The 27,274-nt window shown below is 36.4% G+C and overlaps 1 protein-coding gene across 8 annotated transcripts in view; it reads left to right on the forward strand.

The window, feature by feature from the left end:
- The window catches only part of ENTREP2 (endosomal transmembrane epsin interactor 2), a 112,563-nt gene that overhangs the window by 37,112 nt on the left and 48,177 nt on the right, over positions 1 to 27,274 (forward strand). For all 8 annotated transcript variants that reach the window (XR_010475248.1, XR_010475247.1, XM_065076107.1 and 5 more), the window contains exons 3-5: positions 4,945 to 5,055; positions 11,143 to 11,274; positions 23,908 to 24,015. Coding sequence is in view for 6 of the 8 variants with exons in the window: in XM_065076107.1 (XP_064932179.1) it covers positions 4,945 to 5,055; positions 11,143 to 11,274; positions 23,908 to 24,015 (351 nt within the window). In the remaining 2 variants the exon portion in view is untranslated. The remainder of the gene's footprint in view (positions 1 to 4,944; positions 5,056 to 11,142; positions 11,275 to 23,907; positions 24,016 to 27,274) is intronic.

The following is a 27,274-nucleotide window of genomic DNA, read 5'->3' on the forward strand; positions in this document are numbered from 1 at the left end:
GAATGTGGTATGCAGTATTGGTATAGAAATGAGTGGGTGGTTTCATGGTTTAACACTTTGGAACCAAAGTCAAAACTGAGAGTAGTTGTGCTTTTACAAGATGTTGGCATGAGTGGTGGTTTGTTGTTATACATTCAGTAAAAGATCTACAAATATCTATGTGCTAAGGAAATTTTGCTGTGCCTTCACTTGCTTACATTGCCAAAATACTTTATATATACTAGGAACCTGTTATCTGTTATCAAACCAGTATTTACATTTACCAGAGGAGACACTTGGGCAAAGGAGATCTTTAAATTTCTTATGCTTTAATTTTGAGCAGTACTTTCCATACATTTCAGATGTTTCTTCATTAAGCTTTCTCTGTTTTTAATTATGAAATCTCAGAGAATTTTTAGTGCTCTGGGAAAATCTTTCAGGGGTTCCTTATTTGGAAATAAGTGCTGGCTGTGTCAGTACAATTGCTTATGGTTAAAATGCTGTGTTAAAATAGGAATTTGTTTTCTTGTAATTTATGGAAGTGTCTGAAAATTGCCGGAGAACTTGTGTAGCTCCTGAGTTTGAACTACTTTGTACAAAACTTTAAACAGTGTAGTGAGATTATTTTTCTGTTACAGTCTATGGTACTTGCAAATGTATTTGTGCTAAGGAGATTAATTCAGCCTTGAATTGAGTAGGAAGCTTCTCTGTTGCCATCTGGCATTTGGGTGATCCCAGAAAAATATTTTTACATTTCTGACTGAAAGCTTTTAAAATAGACTGATAGATTTAATTTTTATTATTTCTTTTTTTAAGGAACAGAAGCGTGGGTTTTTTAATGTCTGTGAATGTCAGTGAACACAGCACAATACTTCTCATTAATAAGTGATCTTGATTACTCAGAATAGCTACTAAAAGTGTTTCCTATGAAATCTGCATTCCAGATACAGTGCCATGCATCAGTGAACATGCAAATCTGTGTGTGTGCCTTTAGTAACTAGCTTGGGTATAAAAGCTCAAAAACCAGGCCTGTACATTTGTTTTTCAGGATATTTTCTGATTTCTTTCTCTTGGATTAAATGGAAGGGGACACTGTTTCAACACATTATCCCTTCAAATGAACCATTGCTCTTTTTTCTTTTTTTTTGATAAGCAGATATGATTTTCATCATTTAAGAAAAGTAAAAGAGGAGTCATCCTAAGTAGCAGCCGTTCAACCTGCATATCAGGCACAAAGGTGAACTGCTGTGTAAGGTCTAAGACTGCCTCTGTGGTAAGAGTCAGTGAAATACTGAACTGAGTTTGTTGGAAAATACTCATCTTGAGTCAGCTTGGTAGTTCATTGCAAAATCAGAGATTTTCTTTCTAGAAGTCCTGTGAGAAACTTGGTCTCTTTGAATATCAGATCTAAATCAGTTTAATTTTCTTCAGTAAAAATCAGTAGAAAAAGATCTATACCTGTTGTAAAAAAGAAATTACTAATTATTTTAAATAAATGCGTCCACATGCACACTTGCCCCACAAGATGCATGGATATGTAAAACTGGTCTGAATATTTCCTCACTGATTATCTCCTACCACTAGATATCATTGCTGAGTGTAGCAGAAACAACCAAACTCCAGGAAACATGGTACATAAAATGTATAGAAATTATATAGAGTTTTCCCTATATTTTTCTCAATGAAAATTTTGACCTGGTCCTGGCCATACTACTTAATTTGTGGTCATAGAGTAGCTTAAGTGATAAACTCTGGTAAAAGAATTTACAGCTTCCTTTCAGATTTAAATATTTGAATTTAATCAATCAAACAAACAAAATAATACCAAGCAAACTAACAAAACAGCAACAACAAAAGTATTTCTCTACCACCCCCACCCCCCCAAGCATAGATTTGGTTTTGGTAGCTGGAATAAATAGATAATCTATGTAATGCAGAGGCAATGTTAGCATAAATAGGTCAAAACTGCAAGAGAAAAACAAGTAAAAAAAGTGTACAGCCTGGGAGAATGGCAGTTGAAAGGCATCCATCACCTTGTGTGTCATTGTTGGCTTTGATACTTGTGTGATGCAGATGAAATGCAGAACATCACTCTGATTTAACATATCCCTTGATCACTCTGCACTATCATTTCAGTATGCATATTCTTAGAACTCATTGATAGGGATGTTCATTAGGAACCCTGCTTTTCTTTGAGGATGAAGCATTAGTTTAGAGGTTAACAAAACACTGAGTAAAAACAACTACATCTTACATACTGGAGTTTTGCAAAGTTTCTGATAAACTGGGTTATGGTTGAATGCCGACTATTGCTTGCTTTCAGAAAGAAACTTGGAAGGCTCTAATTGCTTCTACTTGCAAAGCAAATCCAATGCTGGTTCACAAAAGGAGCTCTGCTAATATAAAGCTGTAAATTTTGCTCAGAGTTGGTGTGGACTAGAATGTGAACCCAGGCTTTGAAATCTTCCTGCCGTTCTCTTGGGTTCTGTCATTGGTCGCTAAAGAGAAGAGTTTGGCACCTACCCGTCCTCCTCCCATTGTGAGGAAGCTGTAACTGCATGAGGTCTCCCCTCAGTCTCCTCTTCTCCAGACTGAACAAAACAAGTGACTTCAGCCACTCCTCATACAGCTTCCTCTCCAAACCTTTCACTAGCTTTGTAGCCCTCTTCTGGACTCTCTCTAGTAGCTTAATATCTTTTTTTATACTGTGGCACCCAGAACTTCATGCAGCTTTTAAAAGCTGTTTGGGATCCTTCTTTTCCCGAAGCTATGTAATTAATGAAAGGTGTTTGGAGGAGAGTTGATATAGTGGATAGGTGTTCCTTCAGTATATGGGACTCTATTTCCTGAGAGATTTTGGAACTTTAATAGATTTCATGAGCTGAGGCAGGATCTTTGAGCAGCAAGTGCTGCATTGATTCTGCCAGGATTAATGAGGGGACAACTGTATAAATAAGGGAAATGTTTTAACCATGAAAAATTAACCACTCTGGTGTTCTGTCAGCAGAGCTATAAAAGGGATTTGGTGTTGAGATTGTACATAGTTCTGATGACGTTTCGTGGAAGTTATATGTCAGCAAAGGACTGGATTTCATCAGCCTTAGCATCACACCATGCGTTTTTCATTTCCTGTGAGCCTACGCAAGTCAATCAACATCCAGTTAGAGGATGTTTGCCTTTTGTTACTTCAGTGGTTTCTGAGATGGCTGAAGCTTCATATGAACTGTCCTTGTCTGAAAAAAGCTGTCTGATGTTTACATTTTTTTTAATCAAACAAATTTTTATGTTTGTTTGCACACCTGGCTACTCCTTCCTGTAGAGTAATCAGGACTTCTTTAAAGATGTGAATTTTCAAGAATGTGTCTATGGTTCGTAAAAGGAATATGATATAACCAATAATCTGGATTTACTCCAGGAAAATTCGCAGTACAAGAATAGCAATTGAAATACTGGCAATATAAAAATTAAACAAAAAAGCAATTATATACACAAAAATAAATTTCCTGGTTTTGGTAAAAATTCCATTAACTGTTCAAATGAATTTGCAGTTAAAGAGCTAAAAGAAATATGTTTTAAGTAATGTTTAGGATGTTAGAAAGCTTAATGCTTTACAGCTGTCACTCTATCAAGTACATTAAGTTTTGCCTGTATTAGCAAAAATAAGTGCACAAAGCTCTTGGGTTGCAATGATTAAAAATACAAAAATTAAGAAATAATATAATGAGGTGATGTATAAATATTGAGTCTGCAAGGCATCGATTAGTGCAGATTTTATACTACTAAGAGTATCATTGTTTCTCTGCATACATGACAATATATAGTGACACAGACACTATTTGCCCATTATTATTTGGTAGCAGTACGTCTTTTATTCTAGAAGTTTTGACTGGCACAGATTTGTCACAGATTATTTTTCATACACAATACAGGAGTATGCAATTGTAAAAATAGTTGAAATCTTGTTCTCTTTCAGAACATTCAGTGGAGTTATAATTTGACCCTTAGATGTGTCAGTTGGGAATTTTTCTGTCACGTAAGGCTTAGGTTGGTGAATTCAAATTCTTGTTTTTCATTTGATCAGTCATTTTTTATTTAAAAATACTGTTACCATATGCATTGACAAAATGTAACATCTTGTGAGAACAGTGAAAGATTGTAAAGTATGGGCATGCATACGGAAAAAAGATGGAACAGAATTCCTTACTTATTTCATGTAACTCAATAGGAGTGTGAGTGTTATGGCAACGCGGCAAGGTGGCCACATCTTAAGCACATTTTTATTCTTGGCCTCTTTATTGCTTGTGCTTTTCTGTTTCCCTACATATTGAGTTCCTTACACATTCAGATTTCTGTCTGCCCACACAGGAACAGGTTTTTTATGTTCAAAGGAATAAAATGTGGTAGTTAAGCTGATGCAATCATATTAATGATTGTTTTGACATATTTTGAGAAGAGGCGAAAGGTGTATTTAGCACAATGGGTAGTTGATGTGGAGGATGCTCCTTAAATTGTAATTGTTATTTTAAAACCAAGTAGTTCTATAAATCCAGGATTTTATTTTCCTTTTTTCCCCCCTAACTAGTACAAACTCATGATACGTGATGTTCACAAATAATTTTCCTGTTTAAGATACTCATACTCTCATCAAAAGGGATTATAAAAATACTTTTTTTCCAAATCTTCCTTTTTAATAATGCTCATTCATAAAAGTCTTTATATGTGTGCTAAAAGTGGGAGACAAATGGATGATTTTGAAATGACTGGAGAAAAATAGATTATAGTCAAGTATAGGTGTGAGACTCAGCAGATTGTCAGATTAAAGAATACTTTCTTCTCTAAAATATATAAAACGTTACCGTCCATGTAGTTGTATGACAGACTGGCAGTTCTTCAACGTCTAAATGATATTTTTGTTCTTGTTTGCCTCTTGCAGTGAACAGTAATAGGCTGTTTGTTTTTTTCCAGATAACCTTTTTCATGCTGCTGTCTGCAGTGTGCGTTATGCTGAATTTGGCTGGTTCCATTCTCTCTTGTCAGAACGCTCAGCTGGTAAACTCCCTGGAAGGATGTCAGTTGGTAAGTAATGAAAAACAAATATCTTATAAAGGGTAATGGATTTTATTTTCAATATGTTTGGGTATTATACACATATTTATTTACTTTTTAAAACAGTATGTGTTTAGTAGAGCCATCTCTAGACATTACAACATGAAAAATCATGTTGATAAAAGTTTGAGAGTTACAGGGTTAATGTAGTTTTTTGTCACCTCAAAAAGTTGTAATATTTGAAAGACTTGCTTCTTAATGTTATGGTACAAATGATACTTAAACAGAATAGGTGGAATACAGGGCACATCAAAGCAGTGCAGTGATTATGGTTTGATGTCAGCAGTATTAGGATTTCATCCAATAGCTCCTTATAAAACTAGTGTGTTTCACAGATGTACTGGTAGTAATGTCTTAGTATGGGTATTCAAATACGTTATTTGCCAACCTAAGTTTTGTTTTTAATTTAATTTCCAGAGCAAATGTACGTTACTTAGGCTAAATAAAATACAGAATAATAAAAATGATCATGATGTGGTGTGCTATAAATTACTAGAATGTACAGTATACCAGAAGTCTTTGCATTTTTATCTCAGAATAAAAGTACATATACATTGAACTCTAATGTATTTTCTGTATTAAACTTACAAAGATGTCTACAGAACTAAACTCAAGTCTGAAATCTCTGATTTAAAGTAAATGATAAAACAATTATTTCCCCTCCTCTAAATTCAGGAAAAAAAATGACATTAAATTGTAAGAATGACAAATGGACTGGAGAATGTTTATCAGTATGCATTAGTGCTTTTTTTAGTATAATCTAGTTGTCAGTAGACCGGTCTCACTGTTTAAATTGTATGCTTATACACTTATAGGATTCATTACGTATTAGGAATATATGCACATAGGCACCCCAAGACATTGATTTGAATGATAAAGAGAAAACACATTTTTCTCTCTAATGCCAACAAGATGACTCCACAAAATGCTTGTGCATCTCTTCTATTCAGCCATCACTTTCTCCTTTGTTCTAAGGTTTTTGTCTAATAAAACCCTTCAGGCTTCTGTTAGCACACAATATATTTAATAAAACTGAGTGAAAATAATATAAAATGTTTTGTCACATATTTCAAAAGGCACGTGAAAAATACAGAAGAGGAAACGATGTGGGTGTGACCTGTCACATGCCTTCACCTTGTTTAGTCAGCTGTTAGGCCTGTGTGGTGTTTTCCTCTTGCCCACCCTGTTTCAGAGGGGCTGTTCACAGCTCCATCCGTTAGACTGGAAAGGCTTAGGTGTCCTGCTCAGCTCTTTATAGTGTTTGCCGCTTCCAGGTGCGATTGGGGTGGAAGCTTTACAAAACCAGATGGATGGAGCCAGATAGCTGACTTGGTGGAAAACCAGTAGAGGAAGGGAAGATTTTCCCTGTAAAGTGTTTGATCTGGGAAACTCTTGATAAAGTTTCTGGCTTTCATGATGGGGAGTTGGCATTGTGCTGTAGAGCTGGAAAAATCAGCTGGTGGAACCTGGAGCTGTTATAAGCTGTGTACTGTACTTTGGAGTGCTATGGTAAAAGAGGAGATTTTTGTTGTGGGGTTTGTTGGTTTTCTTAAATGAAAAAAAGAACTATCATGGGTATTTTTTGTGAAATATCTTTGAAGTGAGTCTTCGTAATTTGTTTTGAGATCCTTGCTTTGGTATTAGGACTATCTAGAAGTTACTTTAAGGGACTGCCTTTATATCCGAATTTCGCATGAAGACTTAAAAAAGTGGCTTTACATCTGTGTGGAAGAAAGAATAAATAGTCTCTCAAAATGAATGCCTTCCTAACTGTATCATGCAACTGTGTAAATATATTACGTGTCCTATCCGCTATAATTTTCAAACACAGTATTTTCACCTGGAATGTTTTGGAAACACGAATTTATCTCTTCCTTGCTCAGCAGCTCATTGATTCATTGGCAAAATCCCCTAGCATTTCTGTACTGTATGATATATAAATTATTTCAGAATTAACATGTTCTTAACCACTTACTGGTTTTGACAATTAATTACAGTAATAAAGGGAAAAAACTTGTATGTGTGTATATATGGCTGAGCCATTTGTACTTGCGTGTGTGGTCTTTCACCTCTGACTCGGTAGTAACCCGTGTCATTGCTGACACAGTTTTGGCGATGTCCAGTGAGCTGTATGAATAGAATTTAAACAGCAAATCCTGTCCCAGATGGAGAAGAATGCATGTGGCAAGAATGCTGGCATTGGTGCTGTTGCAGCTCCGTGCACACATGGGTCTTGTGTGTGTCTGCCTACTTTTGTTGTTCCTTTTAGGCAGCCATGAGCAAACAGGGCTACTCAACAAAGCCTACTGAAAAATCCCTAAGCCTGCCATTCAGTTGTTTAGTCAGACTACTGATAACTGTGATTATGTATGTGCTTGTTGAAGTCTGTGTTCAAATATCTTGACAGTATTTGTCATTTAATAACAACACCTAGCCATATGTGATCTCTGTTCTGGGATGTAGAGTGATAATGTATTTGTGTTAGGATTCCTCATAGGTTCAGGCAGAATTGCTTTTGCCTTTTTATTTTCTTTTCCTTCCCCCTTCAGCTTTGTGAAAAAAATGTGTTTCAATTTGTATGGATTGTTTTCCACTTGGAAATTTAATGTTGTTCCAAAGTATCCTAGAGGCAGTGATTTTCATGGGACCACATTTCATCTGAACTTTAAAATAGCCTTGGCTTCTTTACCTGTATATTTGTCCACCTTCTTCCCTCCTTTAGCTTGCCTTGTCTAGTCTTGCTCCAATCAACAGTGCAGGAAAGGGTGTCGTGTCAAACAAATGCCTTTAGTAGCAGGGAGAGGGTGTGCAGGTCAAAGAAGGCTTTGCCCTTGGGTGTAGACATTTGGGGATTAAGAGGTTTGGTGGTTGGGTGTGTAGAACTTCCTGACTAGGTACTTTCCCATTTGTTCTCATATGGCAGAATTCCTAGGAAACCTTTGCTTGATCTCCAGGTCTATGTAAGATTGTTGCTTAAGCAAGAAGGTGGCAATGTTTTGCATTATTCCATTTATACTTCCTGAGCTTTTTGTTCCTGCTACAGATGGAATCTCCAAATTTTCCTCTGGACTAGTGAAATGCTGAGCTGACAAGAGAAGATAAAACAAATGTTCAAACTGCTAGTTTCAATTTTCAGGACTTGATGAAATATTAAGTAGCTTTGCAACAGTGTGCTGTACTAGATGAGAGTGATTTAATTTCATTGTGACTGTTCATCATACCGTAATTGTTTCAAAAAAAATATAGTTTCTTCTGCCCAGACTTTCCTTTTTAGATTTTCCCTAGTCAAAATCACATTTCAGTCAGGTTGGGGATTTGCAACCACTCCCACACAGAAAAGATAAGTTAGTTTTAACAATGGATAGGTCCCAGGATAGCTGTGTGAATTCTTGATTCTGTCTGCACAGGTGTGAGACAGCAGTAGGGCAGGGATGTGAGTTCTGGAGCTCGAGGGCTCAAAGCTGCTTTCAGTTGCTGTTTTGTTGAAAGCACAAATGCAATGAGACATGCTCAGCCTTTTGTACCACTCCCTATTGCAGAAGCGCAGGTTAGCAAAGATGTCACTTGGCAAACATTTGAAGGAAAAGGTGCACAATAGAGTAAATTGTTAAAAACTCTTTAAAAATGTATGCCTAAGATTAAAAATAGGGTTTTGTTTTGCAGTCTAGTTCCAACTTTTAGGTATTTTTGAATGTGCTCAGATTTTTAAGATGTCCTTATGTTTTGCAGGAACTTTCACATAAACAATTATCTTTTAACTGTTTTTAAGAACCACAGAATCACAGAATGTTAGGGATTGGAAGTGACCTCAAAAGATGGAGTTAAAGGGAGAGTTACTGTCTAATTCAAAGTCATAGAACATCTTTCAGAATTGAATTGAGAATCTCTCATAGACAGGGAATCTTGACCAAGAAGGTATTTCTCTTTTCAACCTTATGTCTTGTGACACCTGTTCATTACATGAGATAAAAGTGGACTTGGAATCTGAATTTGATATTAGAAATGTCAAATACCTCCCATCATGAGTCAGTGGCTATCTTTCACTGAACAGGGCCAGCATGAATCAGAGAAAAAATGATGTTGCAGTAGATAGCTTTGTCTGAAGTCCTTTTTCCTTGTTATAAAAACTTTTTAGCAACTAAAGACAGTATTGATTTGCTGTATGCCTGGTGCTGGGGTAGCAGATGTGCTGTAGCATTCTGCCCACTGAATTTGACACGGCTCTGTATTCAAAGTGTAAGTTTTTGACTTGCTCTGTAGCATTTATCTAACATTTGACACCTTTTCCAGAGAGGTTCAGGAGCAAGACCTCCCCAGTGGCACTTAGTGCTTTGTATTTTCTGTTCATTTGAAAAGCTGAGGTTATCTGATCATAAGCCGTGTAGCTGGGTTTTGCTTAGATCTTTTGCTTTTTAAAAGAGAGTATTAGAAGATTATAGGAATTGAAAAATTTCACTGCCTGAAATTGTTACAGCAGTTTTGTGAATTAAATCATATGCTAATTGGAAGTAAACAACACAACTATTATAAAGGTGCTCTATTTTTTTTTCTTTATTTCTTTTACAGTGCCTATGGCTTAGGGTATGACCAGTCTCTGTGAGTTGCTATAGGCAATTATTTCCAGTGCTGCCTTTAAGTATATGGGAAATGGTGTAACTTACATACATGGATTTTTTTAAAGCCTTTGAACAGTTTATACTGGCTAGAGCGCAATCTGGAGTCTTCGGAATTGAAGCCCACTGAGATAGCATCCTGCCCTGAGCATGCCTTCATCACTGCATATGGCAAGCATTCATTCATCTGCAGCTCCTCTGGTGAAGTTTATTACAGATTTTAATGGACACTTTTTGCTTTTCCAACTGCCGTCCTGGTCACCAACTTGTAAGCAGATAGTACTAGATAAGCCTGATAGGGGTGACACTAAAAAAAGGCATATCTTTAAATATGTAGCTATTAAGATTATGCAAACAATTTAAACATTCTTCAGCATCTTAAGCGGGAAGAAAACCTGTGTTGAATTGCAACTAGTGGCCTGGAGAAGTAAGGTATTGTACCCCATTGTAAGCCCTTTAAATAACCTGCAAAAATGGGAATAGAGAAAGCATAGAAATACCCAACTGGTAAAATTTAAAGCAATGACTTCATTTTAACAGACTAGGTAAAAATATGTACATAGTTAAATTTTAGCTTAAGTCTTTGTTGGAAGGATGCTGAAAAATAAACATTGCTATGGTTTTTCATTTCAGGGTTGTTTTTTTTTTTTGCCTGTGTGGTGTTGGTTTTGATTGGTTTTGGTTTTTAGTGAGGCAGGCAGAATCAGTATAATGAATATTTTCATTGAGCTAAATGGGATTAATTTGTCACTCAAGGACATAGAATTTAATTTACTTTTTGAGAATTATCAGGGTTCAGTATTCTTAGCAAGACATGCTTTAATGCAAGTCTGTGAAGAACAGAACACAAAATGCTTTTTAAAATGGAAAAACATTGAATGTTTCTTGTATTCAAGACAAACTGGACATAGGAAAATAGAGAGCAAACATTTTCCAAAGAAAAATATATATGAGATGACATGTACGTACCTCTTACTTTCTCCATTTGTTTCTTCATGCTGCGTTCTCTTTTTTCAAGTGTATGTCACGTTTCTTTTGTAATTATTTTCCCATGTACATGTAAGTATATGTTATGTTTGTGATCATGGCTGCTTCCATGTATTTCCTGACTTTTTTCTTATTTTTGTCTTTCCCATTTGGGTATGATTTAATGTTTATTCAGTTGAGTTACTCTGGTTTCATCTGCACCTGGAAAATGATTTTTTTCCAAAAAGGGCCATAAAAGCTAACACTCTTCATTGGTATTGTAGCCTCTTTCTGTATTTTACCTGGCTTTATAGTTTATATTAGCCAACGGAAGACATTCTAAGTCAGGGGATTCTGCATAGAGATTTTAATTTTGCATTTAGTAGTCATTATTGTCACAACAAGTGTAAATATAATTTTTGGGAAGTTTCTTTCTGTTGATTTATTCTTTCTCTGACTTTTTTTTTTAACTCCACAGATTAAATTCGACAGTGATGGTGTCTGTGTTTGCTGTGAAATGCAGCATCAAACTTCAGGCTGCAGTAACTTGGGAGAAACTCTGAAACTGAACCCACTGCAGGAGTGTAATGTTGTGAGGCTGACCCTAAAGGTGCGTTTTGAGAAGAATTAACAGTTTATTTCAGTTTTTAGTAGTGAGTACTTAGGAACACAGAAGTGTGTGATGAAGGGAGGGGTAGCAGGTGTTTTCTGTGTTCATATATGTTTACATGTAAAAAAAAAAATTATCTTCATCCAACAGAATTTAGTGCTTCTATGCATGGAAGTGGTTTTATGTTACATATTCAATATCTGTATTTGTATAGTTAACTATTTTGCTAGAGATTATCTAAGAAACAAATTAAAGTTGGTTATGAGTGATGCTGGAAGATATAAGAACAGGTGTCTTTCATGTTGTTGAAGAAAGCCATAATCAAAGGTGGAGGTTGGTGGTGTTTCATAGTGTTATAGTAGACCACAAAGGAACACAAAGTATTAGCAAAATGATGAAGTATTTCATGATGTACTGCTAACTGAAAGTATTGACAGTGTTCTTTCGGGATAGTGCTGGAAATATGCTTCCTGACTTCTCTGTAATATTATAAGAAGTTTAAATCCTGCAGAGCTTTTGTTTTACAACTACCCAGATGAAAAACTGAGAGCAAATATTAAGAATATTGTATAAGCAAGTTATATCCCAGTGTAATTTCCCACACCATTGCTTCACTTCACTTGTCACCAGACTAGCAAGACATGTTGTTGCGTTGGTTTGGATAACATTAGGGAATCATTGAAAGAATTGATGAGAGAAAAGAACCCTAGCCTGATTTATTTTAGGTTTAATTGAATGATCAACAGAACTAACCCTGCATCCATAGCTCTCAATTTTGAACTGTATGTATTAATACAGTTAATAGATTGTGATGGAGTAGTGAAATGCAATGTCATCAGGCTCTTGGGGATTTAAAGTACAGTGTAAGGCTTGAAAATGCTAAGCTATCTTTATATTTCAAGCCATTTTTTAAAGTTCAGCACAGGTAGAAATCCTGCAAAAGTCTTTCAGCATTGTATTAAAAAACAAACAAATAAACCAACCACCACCACCCCCCCAAAAAACAAACAAACAAACCCACAACACACACACGAAGAAAACCCAAAACAACCCCAAATAAAGCAAAAAAAAGATAACTACAATTTCTGCAGTTAGAAATTAAAGCTATGTGATGTGGCCCCAAAAGGAATTAAGAGCTCTGCCTCAAGTTTTAATGAGCTTGATCAAGGAGACTATTGGAGCAAAAACCTACTGGGTAGCAGGAATTTACTAAGTAGAAAAGAAGCATAATTTGATATTTCTGGTAAAAAAATAACAACTGACTGCTACTCGGAATGCTAAATGCAGGTCTGAGTGGTGCAGTTTCAGTGAAATGTGTTAGGAGAAGGTAATGCAGGAAAATAACTTCTCAAAGCGACTTTCTTCAGGATATGACAGATGCAAAACCATGAACCTGTCATACAGAAAAACCTGACTTGCTGATCCTATAAAAATAAAGATTGAGGGAGCATATGGTTGCTTGCTGTAAATATGTCAGTAAACTTTAAAGAGAGAGAAAAGAACTGTTCATCTTTGAGGACACTGTGAGCAGAAGTGACATATGCTGGAAATCAGTGTAAGGTTTCTGAACAATGCAGCAGTAGGAATAGAATCCCAAAGTATAATTTGCTTTAAAATATAGCTCAGTCATTTATAAAAGGAATTGATGATGTATCTGCTTGCACTAGCAGAGGACTGATTTAAACACAGGAGTTCCTTTGAGGATAGCCTGAGTGCAGCTTCAATTATGTTCAGAATTTTTGAATAAAGAGAAGGTAGTTGGGAAAATAATTTTTTCAGAAAGTTTCTTAAATACTTTTCATTTTTCATTCTACGTTTACCTTCTATTTGGCTTTGAGAGCTCTGTATTCCTGGCTGTAAATTTAAGAACAGCATCCTACTCAGCCCATAAGGAAAAAACATTACAGCTTGTTAGGTAAACAGCTGACAGCAATAAGGCTCGTCTTCTTTAACTGCAATTAATAACTACATGGTGATTTTAAGAGAACAGATGTTTTAGTACCAAAAGCTCAATTGCGCTCATTGTCTTGGGGAGCCAGAGGGACAAAAAGTGTAGTTTACCAGAATTAAGAATATACACCTCTATGTATAATATTAAGTAGGTTTCATGCTCCTTCTCTTTATTGTGGATGGGGTAAAAATCTCATGTTTCCATTAAGTCACCTGTGCTTTTTTGGTGGTAGAAACTATAGGAGCTGCATTGTGAACAGAACAATTGCACATGTGTTGCCTGATTTTGTTCCCAGTCAGTCAAACAGAACAAGGGAAAAAGAGGTGGCTACCAGTCATGTGTACACTAAATTGTGCTGGGATCATGCCTTGCATGATATTGAGTAGGGTTTTTTGTGGTTGCTTTGAAAAATTTCTAAAAAATCTCTTTGTCATCTCTGCTCTGAATTATCTCTTTGTGCTCCTTTGTAAATCAATTTCTGTTTCTTCTTTTAAAATCCTGAATGAACTACCCAAACATTTTAATGAGCACACAAGAATTAGCACTGCAATCTCTATGATTGCATGTATGTAAATATATAGATATGAGTATTGATTGCAAAAGCTGACTGAATATATGATCTGTGAGATGAGTGCTCATTCCTGTGATTATTTGAATAGTGACATTTCAGCACAAAATTATGTGTTGCAATAAACCAGACCAGAATACACTGCCATTTCACTGTTGTAAAGGTTGGGGACTTCAAGGACAGTGACTTGTCGGGTTTAGAGTTCTATTTATAAGATATTATCCTTGTCTGCAGATGTCCAGTAAAAACAGCATAGTTGCATGATGTGGGAAACTGCCATTAAAATCTGCAGGTACCCAAGTCTGACCCATCTGCACTGGTTTACAATGAAGAGATTTTTTTGGTTACTGTTTTTCACCAGAAGATGCGTTTTCTACACAGTTTTCTGCATTGGTAGCTCCTAAACTGCCCCTAAAAATAAGGTTCCTTACTTTCCTCTGGATATTCAGGATCAATATTTTGTGCTGCTAAAGAATGTTGGTGTTTCAGTATCCTGATTTTAACAATGTGGCAGAATGCAAACCCCCCTTTCTCCCCCTCCCTCCTTTGATATGGAAGGAATAGACACATCTCCCTCTCTCTCTCTCTCCACTCCTTGAGGCTAACACCAAGGGGCAGTTCTGTACCTGGCTGTTTCCTGCCACTGAATTTGCTGGTTTGGATTTAGCAGTCATGTCATCACAGAACGAACCTGTTCCATGAACTGATCCGGTCCAAACCCCACAGCATCTGCACTGGGCTTTTAGTGAAGCCAATCTGGCATTGAGATCTACGCTTTCTTCTGTCACGCCAGTGCACCTTTGGGATTACCCAAAACTCCCACTCTTCAATGGGGAAACTCCCAATCTTCACTAGCTAGGTAGAGTGCAGTGACATGCTCTAACCAAGATGCCAAAAGAAGCACCTGCGTACCTGTTCCTTCTGAGTCAGCTCTTTCCACAGCCAAGTTCACTCTTAGATTGAATTCAGCTGATGTGAAACGAGGCTTGGTGTTAGCCACTTCAAATGCTGAGCTTCGTAGCCCATACAGACATTATCAGTAAATCATGTGAATCAAGATGAATACTTCCAAGAAACATGTTTGCAAGGCTAATGTGTGTACCTCACTACTTAGTCTTGCTAATGGACTGTTAAGTCCAGTTTCATGAATGTGAATGATAATGGATTCAGGTGTACTCTGGTTTAAGGAGATTTTGTATACGTAATCAAAGATATTTGATGGGTTTACAAATTTAGGAGGGCATACTGTTTTACAAGGAAATTTGCATCAGGAAATTTGTTCTAATAATTAATGATTTTTGAAAAAATATTTTTTATGGGATGAAATATTAGAAATAATTTGTCCTGCGCTACTTAAATCTTATACAGACTTACCTTTGTCTTGTGGACTCCTTTGTAGAGGAAAAGATAATGTAATTCTCACAATAAAAATATAGCTTCTTTCACTAACAGTAAAATTCCTGAAAGAAAAATTGGTGCTGAAGCATGAAGCTGTGGCAAAATGATGTATTTTATTGATATACAGACTGCCTTACCTTACAATTAATGGTATCTTACAGAACTTGATATTTTAAAATCTTAAAGGCTCAAACATATGACATCTCTTGGGTAAAACATAAAAGGCTCATTATTTAAATATCTGAAAAACAGTCACTTGAGATAAATTGTTTGCCAGAACCCGTAATCTTGTGCAAATAACACTTTGTAATGTTACCTTATCTTGTATTATACTTGGAAGTAGTTGAATATTTATTCACTTTCTGAGAAGGACTTCAGTTGAGCTCATTTTGCTCTTACTTTCTGTCCAAACAATAGGGGGGCAATTCTAATGCATAAAGTAGGTGTTTGTGGCCAAAGATGCCAGAGTTTGTAGACTACTGAGGGAACTGGGAAGGAGGACAGGAGGACAAACCTGTTATGAGTAGGCCTGAATTCACTAAAAAGGTGAAGCTCCACGGGAAAAGTTCTTAGAGGCTCACAAATTGATGAAGATACAGAAGCAGTCTTAACATTCAGCTAAGGTGTTATCAGACTCTCAGTCTTCTGATATTGCCATGCAAGCTGGCTTTTATTCAGGTAAAACTGGAAAACATGCTGGAGGAGAAATCTTTTTGTGTATACACACATGTGAGTGTAAACAAACACACAGAGATCTAGTTATGAAGTTGTATCACCTCTGGGTTATGGTGCTGAATATATTTCAGGCAATGTCATAAGTATTCTCCAAGATGAGACTAGTAAGAATGAGATACCTTTTTTTTTAACAATGTTACCTCTGAATGAGCATAAAATGCTGACACAGTAGTCTGCACGGAATGTGTTCATTTGTAGCTGAAATTTTAAGGGACTGAGTTGTTTTTGTAATGTTAATTAAAGTAAAAAGACTGAGTTTTTCTGACAGCTTTCATCTGTGAAAATTATTCCTTCTTTCTAAACTCAAAATTGCCTGAACTTATTGAAGTAATACATGCAACAAAGCTTATCTTCTTGAGGTTGTTTTTTGACAATCCTATTCATATGTTGTTTTTTGGTTGTTTTCATTCAGAAGTACGTGCTTTCACTTGCAAAACAGAGGAGGGTGACTCCTAACATGTTTTTTAGAGTTATGAGAACAGACTTTCTTCAGATTCCCTGTAGGACCAAATGCAAAATATTTAATTTTGCTGAATCATTTAACTAAAAGACTTCATGATCTGCTTAAAATGGGATAAATCTCTATGTAGAATAAGTAGCTTCCTATCAGATTTTTAAATGCTGGAGTTGTTTCATGTTCCTTAACAGGTAACTGAAAATATTCTCTCTGTTCCGAGTGTATTTACCATACTGGGTACCATAAAAAATAGAGTGGTTCAGTGTGGCCTTTGTAGCCTGAATAGTTGAGCTACAAAGTACTTGAAAGTACTAAGTAACAGTTGTATAACAGACTTAGTTTGGTCGCACTTTTCCTTCCTCGTTAATGTTCTTATTCTTAGCTTAGGCAATGAGTGAATATGGTTGTGAACGTCTCTCAAGGCTGAAAGGCTGCTTCTCTAAATGACTGGAATGTGTTTATTACAGACTTGTCCAGTTATTTTATGGAACCTTAGTCTTTCAGGAGTCTCTGACGTATCTCCAGTACTGAATTCAGTGGTGACACCTGGGGTGATGAGAGATACGCAAACTCGTGTACAAGTAGAGAAGACCTTTTTGAGTTTATTTTTCTGAAGTAACAGCTGTAAACTGCTTCCTTAAGATTGTAGTAACTATAAATTTAGACCCATGTAAAATACTGTATTATATTGTACTTTCATACCTTAAATATATTTTCTGAAGCATTGGCCTTTTCTCCACTTACAGTTCAATGTACATTTGAGACCCACATGGTTCAGAATTGATTCTTTGTAAGCAAAGACAGTCTTCCTAGTCTTAGAGGAGCTCTTTTTTTCTAGTGTTTTTCAGACATATCCAGTTGTTAGAACAACTGAAATTATAATTTGAGTTAAAAGGATTGTTGTCCTTGAATTCATGAATAAAAGAGGTACACAGACACTAATTTCGTGGGTGAAAACACTTTACTGCTCATTATGTCTTTTCAAGTTAAAGTAGTATACAGAGTAAAGCACCATAATTTAAATCAATCAAGGAGAAAAGACATCATCCTCACAGAACTAGAGAAGCAAAGGTGGTTTTAGCCCTTGATCAGCATGGAGGTTTAGATCTGCGTGTTCAGGGCTACTGATTACAGAGTTCATCAAACGCTATGAACCTTTTCTTTCCACAGGAAAACAATCTGTTGAGCCAGCAAAATGTGAGTGTGTTGTAATGAGAGTTGCCAGTTAATTACTGTTGCACGGGTTAGAACGCTTAGGAAGTACTGGGTTTGTGCTAGGTTTTTTTGTTGTGGGTTGTTGTTGTTTTGTAATGTAACCATAAGTAACACATTTCACAAAAAATTATGAATATTTTATGTGTTGTATGTGGAGACAGAAAAATAAGTGGGGATGAGAAGCATTAATCTGTATGTAGTTTCCTTCTAGAGTAAAATAGGTTTCAATACAGTGTTGCAATTCTGTGTAAGCTGCACAGCTGGATAATTTTCTATATAATATTTGACAGTGCCTCATCTGTGTAGTATGTGTCTGTTGAATATTAAATTCCCTGGTTTGATGTTCATGCATGGAATGTAATTGACAGTACAATTAATTGATATGATATGAAGAGGTAAGGGAGTGATAAAATATTTACCAAAGTCTGCATGTGAGTTGAGTTGTGAAGATGTCCACAGATTCTTGTTTAATTTTGTCTTTATTTTTAATCTGTATTTAGTGAGTATGTAAAAGGAATTAAGGAGCTCCAGCGCTAGTTTGGTGAAAGGAGATGGATTAAGCAAGACCATTGGTGTTTTTTCCCAAATAACAGTTATCCTGGAGTATATAGTTTTATTTGGCTTATGGTAAAGTCCTTTGATTTGATTGTTGTAACTTGGCTTTGTTTCAAGCCCTTACAAAACAGTAGCTTCTGATAAGTAGTTACATATCAAAAGGAAATTTCAGAGAAACTTTCTGTTTCTTGACTTGGTGCTTTATGTATTTGATGAATAAAGGGTGTACAAACAAGATGAAACACTCTTGTTCTGAAAGTTAATGTGTCTTACTGCTTGTGTCATAGCTGTGAATTTGGAGATACTGTATATACGGAAGCAAAGTGCTTTGGAAATTCGCCTTATTGCCAGGTTTCGTGTGCAGGCTGCTGTCATCCATGTAATACTTCCATTACAGACCTCAAGTTACACTGAGTTTTTGCTGTTTATGTTGAATGCATGTATTACAGTTGGCTTCTGGCTGTGGGTGACCAATATGGCTTTCTACAGCTGATTCCGGAAGGCAACCAATAGTAGAGAGAAATTCAGTTATAACTTTGTTTCCTACGACAGAGGAACTCTATGGATATAGCTCATCCTTAGAGCAAACTGATAGTGTGCCAGTTTTGCTTTAAGTTTGCTGTGATAGGAGGCATAAATTACATTTTGAAAGGCAACATTTCAGAAGGGTGAATACGCTTGCAGTGAGTATTCTTTGGTTATGAAGGACCCAGTTCTGCCACCGCTCACATCACTAATGGGGGACTCAAGCTATTGCCATTTTTTGTTTTAGATTCTGTCTCATGCCAGAGATTTGCTTTGCTTCTGGCGGGTAATTGCATGTGGTAACAGCTGTTCTAAATTGCTTTGCTAAATGATTGTTTCTACAGTTGAGTTATCAAAGTAATAAATCAATCACCAATTTTTTCCTTATTCCAGTTCAATCCCATCAGATTGCCTTATCCCCCAGCAGTTTGATGGAAAACAAAGAAAATGAGTTTTGGGGACAAATTACTTTTTCAGTATATTACTGTATGGGTTTTTAATATTATGTTTTCACTGAATTATACCCTAAAGTTATATATTTTGAATACAGAACAAATTTTAAAAATTCAGTTAAACATTCAGATTTTAAAAGTACTCAGGTTTTGTAATACAGCTCCTATTTTAATGTGTTCTACAGGCTTTTGGGCATAGTCTCAGATTTGGAGAACGTGCACTTTTATGCAGTCACTTTTCAGAAAAGTGGTGCCCTTGAAAATGTAGGTTGTGTCTTCCTAAGACTGCAACAAAAAAGAAAAGGATGGCGTAACACTGCTGAATGTGATTTGCTTTTATTTCATAACATTCTGTGGTTACCTGCTGGGAATCTTCATTTTGGCAAAAACTGAGAGACAGTCACTCTAGCCAGTGTCTCTTCTGTAGCTTTCAGCCGCTCACCAATTACAAAAAATCCCTGCCATTTACTTATCTTGGCAGCCACTTGCAAACTGGTATTGGAAAGGGATATGGGAAGGATCATAAAGGTGGTTCTAGCTATCGTGGAGCAGAAAGCGTAGGAAGTACGGGAGGGTTTCTACGGGAAGACAAGCCCTATTGAAGATGGGGTAAACTATCAGTAAATAAAAAGGAAAGATTTAGTTTTGGTAGCTTTTGCTTCGTGATTGTTTATTTTGGAAAATTTGTGTTTTTAAAACTTATGTTGCAAAGTGTTATTGTAATACTGCTAATAAAGGCAGAACTCTGAGGTGCAATAGCATAGAAACAATATCAAAAGAGTAATACTGGAAACAGCTGAATTCCCTCCTTAGGTTAGACATATGGATGATAGTGTGAAGAAGATTTGAGAATGCACAGGTATCATTTGTGGAATCACAGTATAAGTCAAAGATGTCTGTTATTAGGGAGGGAAAATGAAATCAACAGTTTTATAAGTAATGACACAACTAATTTGGTAATTATTAAGCTGTAATAAAAATTGAATACTGCAATGATGAAATCTTGCCTTTCTAAATAAATCGGTATTAAATTTAAATTAAGTTTGTGACATTTACCGAGGGACCTACTAGAGAAAAACAGCTGGCCATAGAGAAACAGCTCACAATGTGAGTATGTATCTGAATTGATCTCGCCTTGCTTCCAGGCAATTCCGACAGCTGCTTCCACTTTTAAAGGGATTTGTGTCCTGCGATTAGTGAGTTAAGGTGTAGCAAGAAAATTGTATACAAAACCTGCAGAAGAATCATTCTACATTGTACATTATACCTATCAGAGCCATTAATATAAATATATCATATAATATCATTTATATATATTATACTGTATTATATTACATAAAATATATAATATGAACATGCTGAAGAATCAGATTTTTTTTGTCTTGAAAGTCTTTGAAAGTCATTTTCGTCTATAAAAATACCCAGACAAATACCATGTAAGAAAAAATTGGTTCAGCCATTTGTGAAGAGCAAAGAATCATATTTCACCCCACTATAGATTAATGTGTTGTGTTTTCTGATTAGTGTAGTTCATCCAAAAAACTGTCATTAAAGTTCCTTGCTTTTGCACTTAATATAGATTTCCTACTCCTTTCGACCTCTGTAAATGTAGCTGTCTGTGGCCAGGTGCTGTGGAGCATTAGGATTGTCCCTGTTGTGGTTACTGCTTTTTCACAAACATTTCCTAAAGGACAACTTAATTGTTGTCGTGTTCCAGCTGGAATTTGTAAAAGCACCCAACACCATCATTCTGGTAGCATGTTTGCCCATGGAGGGTTTTAGATCTTGAAAGCCTATTCCTGCTCAGTTACTGTGTATAGTTGAATAAATTAGTGTCATATGAATGCCATAATTACTTGTCTTACAGGGCACAGGGAGAAAACTCCCTGAAAATGGTAAATTGCCTGAGGTTGATTAATGTTGTTGAGAGGGGAGGTAGGGCAGAAAAGAAGGAACAGTACTTGGAGTGTGGTATGCTTAGTCTGGAAAAGGCATCTCTGGAAAGAGGGCCATTGTTACTGTGGACTGTAATCTCTGTCCTACATAACAAATGTAATGCTGAATACCAAACTGAATTCAGCTGCCTGTGCACGGCAAGGGAAAACTCATGAACCACCACATTGTGAATGTTCAGTCTGGGACACCACTGCAGCTCAGGGTGCTTGCAGAGTCACCTTACTTTGTTGTTTCACAATAGTTAGCAGCGAATGAAAAACAAAGCAATTGTTTTGACACTGTCTGGGGAGGTTTTCTAGAACTACTGGTAGAGAAGGAAAACTAACTAAAAATGAAAAGCAGTACTTGATTTTACTCTGTGCTTTGGAGGGTGGGAGGAAGGAATTGGGGGAAAAAATTTAATCCTTTTTCTTTCTCTGTCCATGTAGTATGAAATGGGTTTGGTTCATTTTTATTTTTTTATAAATTTAGTTGAGATAAGTGTTACTTAGAATGAGAATTGCGATGTTGCTTCTGTCCTTACCTAGTAGCAGGATGAAGAGGGTAGTAGTTCTGCAGGAAAAGATCTGGGTTCAAGTTGGACAGAAGATAAATCAGTGAACTGTGGGGTGTGTAAGGACAAGTACAGATTGTGAAGCACGAGAAGTAATCCTTATGCTGTAATCAACATTTGCATGGCCTTAATTGTGCCTTGTTTAGGATTCTGCATTTGGGGAAAAATGTGGACTGACTTGAGATGAGCCAAATGAAATAAATGAAAATGATCTGAGGCCTAGGAAATTGGTCACAGTGGAGCACTGGAAGAAATGGGGTTAATACATGATGCAATAAAGGAGGAAAGACTTCAAGCATGATAACAGAGTTTATAGGTATAAAAATCTGCTGTGGAATAGCTTGTTCTCAAAAACTTTGGAATAAAAGGAGCTCTGGATTTCAACTGTGGGATGGACATACGAGAAACACTGATAAACATTGAAATGGTGAGAAGAAGCTGAGGGGTCTTTAGGAACAGATCAGAGAAACGTCTGTCATGAGTGACAGAGGCACACTTGAGTCTGTCTGGGGCAGGTAAGCTATAAGAGGGTCTTAAAGACGCTTTGGATTTTATTTTACGAATTTGATGTAGATTTTATTACTCAGTATAAATGGTATTAAGTTATACATTTGGGTTAGCTAAGTCGTGTTTATAAATGGCTGCAGTAAGCAATGAATTAAATTTCTTATTGCTAGGAAATAGTCCTGTTTTTCCCTGCATTTTGTTTCTGTCTTGGTTTTCTTTACCTAGGTTTACATCTAGAAAGCAGAGCACGCAGGATTCTCAATCTCTTTTTGTGCCACTCTTAACTAATTACATCTCTCGGGATTTACTTTTCTGTTTGCCTCTGTTTGAATGCTCTAAGTGGTTCTGAATGACTTTGTATTTGAATGAGTTCTCTGTATCACCTTCTGTATGTGAGTTTTAGAGGTTGGCCCTCCCAGTATTTTGCTGTTGATGCTGCTGATTCATTATTCCTGGCTGCAGGGCCGACCAAGAAGACGGGAAACTACTGAGCAGATCAGCAAGAGCAGATCTGGCTCAGTGTAAGCTATTATACGCCTAGAACTTGGTGACCCATTTAACATCTGCCTGGTTCCCATGGCTGGCATTTCCATCTTCAAATGAGGGTCACTTGAGGTGCATGCAATTACAGTGGCAGGAGTAAATCTGCACATTTTTTCATTACTGTTGGAAAAAACAAAGCAAGCAATGATTGATTTTGAAGCAAGCAAGTTATTTTATACACTGGTGGTGACTGAAATACTCTTTTAAACTTAGCTCCTACAGAACCTTCTTTACACAGTGAGTGTTTTTACTCATGGTATATTAACAGTTTTGATTTTGTTTTTCATCTGTTCTGTGCTGCTTTTTCTCAAATACTTTAACTGACTGTTCAGAATAGGAACTGAGCCACATAATTGTTAGAAGCACAACAGCTATGCAATTCCTGTAGAAGGTTTGCAGTAGTTTTGAAATGTCACCAGCGTGCTAAATTAGTGTTCCTTTGCACTGGCTGTTGAGAAAGTTTTTTAGAGATGGACTTTTTTTTAATTATACCTTTGCTATTAAAATGTTTCAGTTTTAATTTAAATGTTTATTTTGTTTTATTCTACTTACTAAACAAATGCTTTATGTTCTGTTTTAAATGTTTTGGGGTTTTTTATAAAACAATGTGGCCATATGCATTTATTTCATGAGCACAAGGTGAAATGACTGCATGTAGTCACTGCTTTTCTCTCATATCTAAAAATATTTCATATGCAGAGTATCTGGTATAGGATGAAGTTCTGTGTTTCATAGTAGAGTTTCCATCTTCTTTTTTTTTTTTTTTTAAACACAACCCTAAGTTGTAGATTTCTACTACTGAAAGCAGTGAAATGCCCAGATGTGGTTGGTTGGTTGGTTGGTTTGGTCTATTTTTTTAAAATCAGAAGTCTGTTTCGTAGTCTTTCTCTTGTGATAGCTGTAGCTTTGAGTCCACTGTGAAAGCAGTAATTTGTTTTTTCTTCCAGGAAACTGGAAAACTTGAAATATCAATATTTCTAGGAAAATCTCTAGTACCAAATGTACTACGAAAAGTGGGGAAAGGAAGATGTTTGTTTCTGTAATTGTTCACTTTACAGACTGGTTTAAAAAAATGTTACAAGCTAAAAGACTTCTTAACAGTTATTTGAGACCATAGCAATCAATAGTAATTGACAGTACTTATCAGATTGCTAAATATATTTCTTGTCCTTTATGTCCCTGAGATAACATGATATTCTGATGCATGTCCTTTTGCAGGACCTGTTGTTCAGTGTGTGCGCTCTCAATGTCATCTCCACCATTGTCTGTGCTCTGGCAACAGCAATGTGTTGCATGCAGATGGTTTCTTCTGATCTTCTGCAAATGGTGAGTACGTTTTCAGTGACAACACAGGATATTGTCCGACATGACATATTGTCCTTGTGTGTGTGCTCATTTGTACCGTCTCTTTGCTTATAAACTTAAGCCTATTTGTGTGTCTTTCTGTAGTGTTAGAACGTCTGTGTACATGGGTGTATTTTTTATCAGCCTGCATTTATATAAATATAGCAGACAGATGTATGCAGAGTGAACAGATGCTGTGTTTAAAGTGTTTACATATTATATTAGAGGGTTGTAATCAGGATTTTGCAACTGGGAATGTGTAATTTTTGTTAATGAGGTTATTAATAAGGTTCAGTTATATATGCACGTTAAATTTTCTGTCTTTACATGTTTATTACCTTCAGTTTTCACACTATTCAGAGCAGTTACTTAGCTTTGAGATACTATTTTTCACTACTTTTCTGTTATGAGAACTATGAGTTCAAAACTGGAACCTTTCACAGCCCTGTGCTGTTAACAGTGTTTCCATAAGGAAAAATGTTCAGCTTCAGCACAGCACTTGTGTTTAAAACAAGAGGGAAAACGATCATTAGTCTTCTGCATAGCCAGCAGCATTACAGGATACTGTGTTGTTTTGGTTGGACAAAGACAGCTTTCCTATCCCAAACTGGTGCTGTGATTCTCAAAGTTTCAATATAATGTTGAAACAAAAAAGAGAATTTTAAAATCCTTTGTATTTTGCAGGCCAGGTACGCACTTTCTAACCCAGCTCTATCACTGAGTAGTCTAGGAAATTATCCTCTGTTTATTAAAAGAAGGCAAGCACACAAACCTAATACCAATCATTTGTAAATGTCTTGTATTTTAAAAGCTTGTATAGGTAGTATACTGCCCCAGGAAGTTAACTGCAAACCATTTACGCAACAGAGAAATGTTGTATAACCTGCCGTGTAGGCACGTCCTTAAATGAGAAATAAATAAACAAAAGTACACTAGCTGCCACGGATACTGATTTAAGTGCATGAATTGCAGAGATCAGGCTGTCCTTTCTAGATAAGTGTTCCAGTCGCTGGGTTACAAACTTAGGAAAAAAAATCTTCCATCTGTCATCTGCTGTTTACTTCACATAGTAGCAGATATGCTAGGCACGTATGTCAACATAATGCCTACAAATGGTACATAAATGCATTTTTTCATATAGCACTCTCTGTACTCGTATGTGCTTGTAGGGGCTTCTAAACAGTTATAATTTAATAACTGTTTTGGATGTCAAACATAATTGACAAAAATAATTTCAGCTGATGACACGTTGTATTTTAAACATTACAGGATTTTTATCATATTGTAGGTATTCTTTCTTTTCATACATTCCCTTCCTCCCCCCTCCAATATTTTCTGCAAGATTGCCCATTGGCTAAAGATGGTTTTCGCCTTGCAGTGATGACAGGGAGCTGAAGTGATCACACCTGAGAAGATCTATGTGTCTAGTGTAACAGTTGTAGCAGTCATGCAGAAGTACAGCCATATATATTCCAGGAATCTTAACCTGTGCTTAATTGTATGGTATTTAGCAGTGTGAGAAGAATAAAAATGTGTAGGTGACCATGAACAAAGATACTAAAGTGCTTCTGATGAGCATGTGCAAGAAGCAGTAATCTCAATAGGAAGTCAAATACCTTAAGAGCACATATTTTTTTCTTTTTGCCACTTCATTGTTAATTTCTTCCCTAAAGTTTTTATGCTTGGTGATGCTGACATTATTTCACTTTGGTTTTGCTTCCTATGCTTTGTGCTTCCAGCTTTCTGTCTTCCTGCTTAGTTGTCCGTTCTCCCACCCTTTCAGCTCTATTGACAAGAATTTTCTTTCCTCTCCACAGAAAAAGGAAATATCTTCCTTTCTCCTCAATCCCAGTCTTTTCTTGTTTATCCTTAAGTTTTCCCCTTTCTTTTTTCAGGTTGCTGAGCCACATTTCTACCAGGCTTAAGTAAGCGTAACTTCCCCAGGGCTACGCTGACTTAGGCCAGCTGAACTCTGACCTGAAGATTAATTTTTCTTCCACTATTTTCAGTCTGTTGTCGCATGATTTGCAGTTCCCTTTTGCTCTGCTGCACCCAGAAGTCTGATTTACTTCATTTTTCTTCCTTGTTAATGCTTGATTTGTGCTTTTTATTTTCACTGAGGTATGCATCTTCTCTTAGCAGGGTTGTACCATGCTGGAAGTTTAAGATAAGAGCAGCAAGAGCTACCTCCTCTCTTAGATGAAAAGATTTTCATGATTGTTCTGATTCTTTTACTCCGTTCTTACAGTATTCAAGAGTTATGTAGGCTCTCCTGTAGGAAGAGAAGGCATAAAATTACAATTCCTAGCCAGCAAAAGCATTATGCAAAAGGGAACATCCTCCTTGGACAGTGTTAGTTTATTGTTAAGGTTGTCAGCTGTGTTGGTGGTTTTGTCTCAGAAATTAATTGGTTAGAATGGTGAATATTTGCAAATTTCAAATAATGACAGGTTTTCTTCTGGCATGAAGCTGCTCTGTGTGCTTCAGGTATTTATTGCCTCACAATATAGAGCTGGTATAGAATACAGTCTCAAGAAAATCTGCAACAATGTTTCACGACTATCTGCTTTCTTGCTGACTTTTGCATACAGTGAGTGTCTGATTTGTACAAGCAAACTGACAGTGTTGTATTGGAAACTGGTGTCTTCCGAGGTACTGATCCTTCAGTAAAAATGCTCTGAAAAATATAAACACAAGCTGTCTAGTAGTAAGCACAGATTAAATTTTCCACTGAATTTGGAAGGGGATTTTTGCTTCAAAATAATCCCACCAAGCAAACATTTGGTTTCGAGCATTAAGGAGGAAAGTACTGCAAAATATTGCAAACTATTCTTGTTGCACTATATTTCAGTTTCCTTTTGTTTTTAATTCTGCACTGTTGTATGGGACACAAAATCGTATGTTCCTAGGTTGTTCCTTCTTTGAGTTGACTGTTTCAGAAAGTACCCCAAATTTTTCACCTCATTTTAACCTTTCTCACCTTGTTAAGTATATACAGTTGTGCAGGAAAAAAAACATCTACTGGTTGTACAAAGCTGCAAAAGTCAGTGATAAAGACTGAACTAGCATTTGTTATGTGTTTTACTACTTTAGACAGTTGAAGGCTGTGCTCTGTTACAGGGCTTCACAGAATTGTTCTTTTTATGTACACACCCCTCCAGCAGATAAATGGGAATCAGTTTATATCAAGATTCTGTATCTCTTAATAACCAAACTGTCACTTCTGTGCTATTTCATTTGT

Source organism: Columba livia, chromosome 11 (genome assembly GCF_036013475.1).
Source record: "Columba livia isolate bColLiv1 breed racing homer chromosome 11, bColLiv1.pat.W.v2, whole genome shotgun sequence".
In the NCBI taxonomy this organism is placed as follows: Eukaryota; Metazoa; Chordata; class Aves; order Columbiformes; family Columbidae; genus Columba; species Columba livia.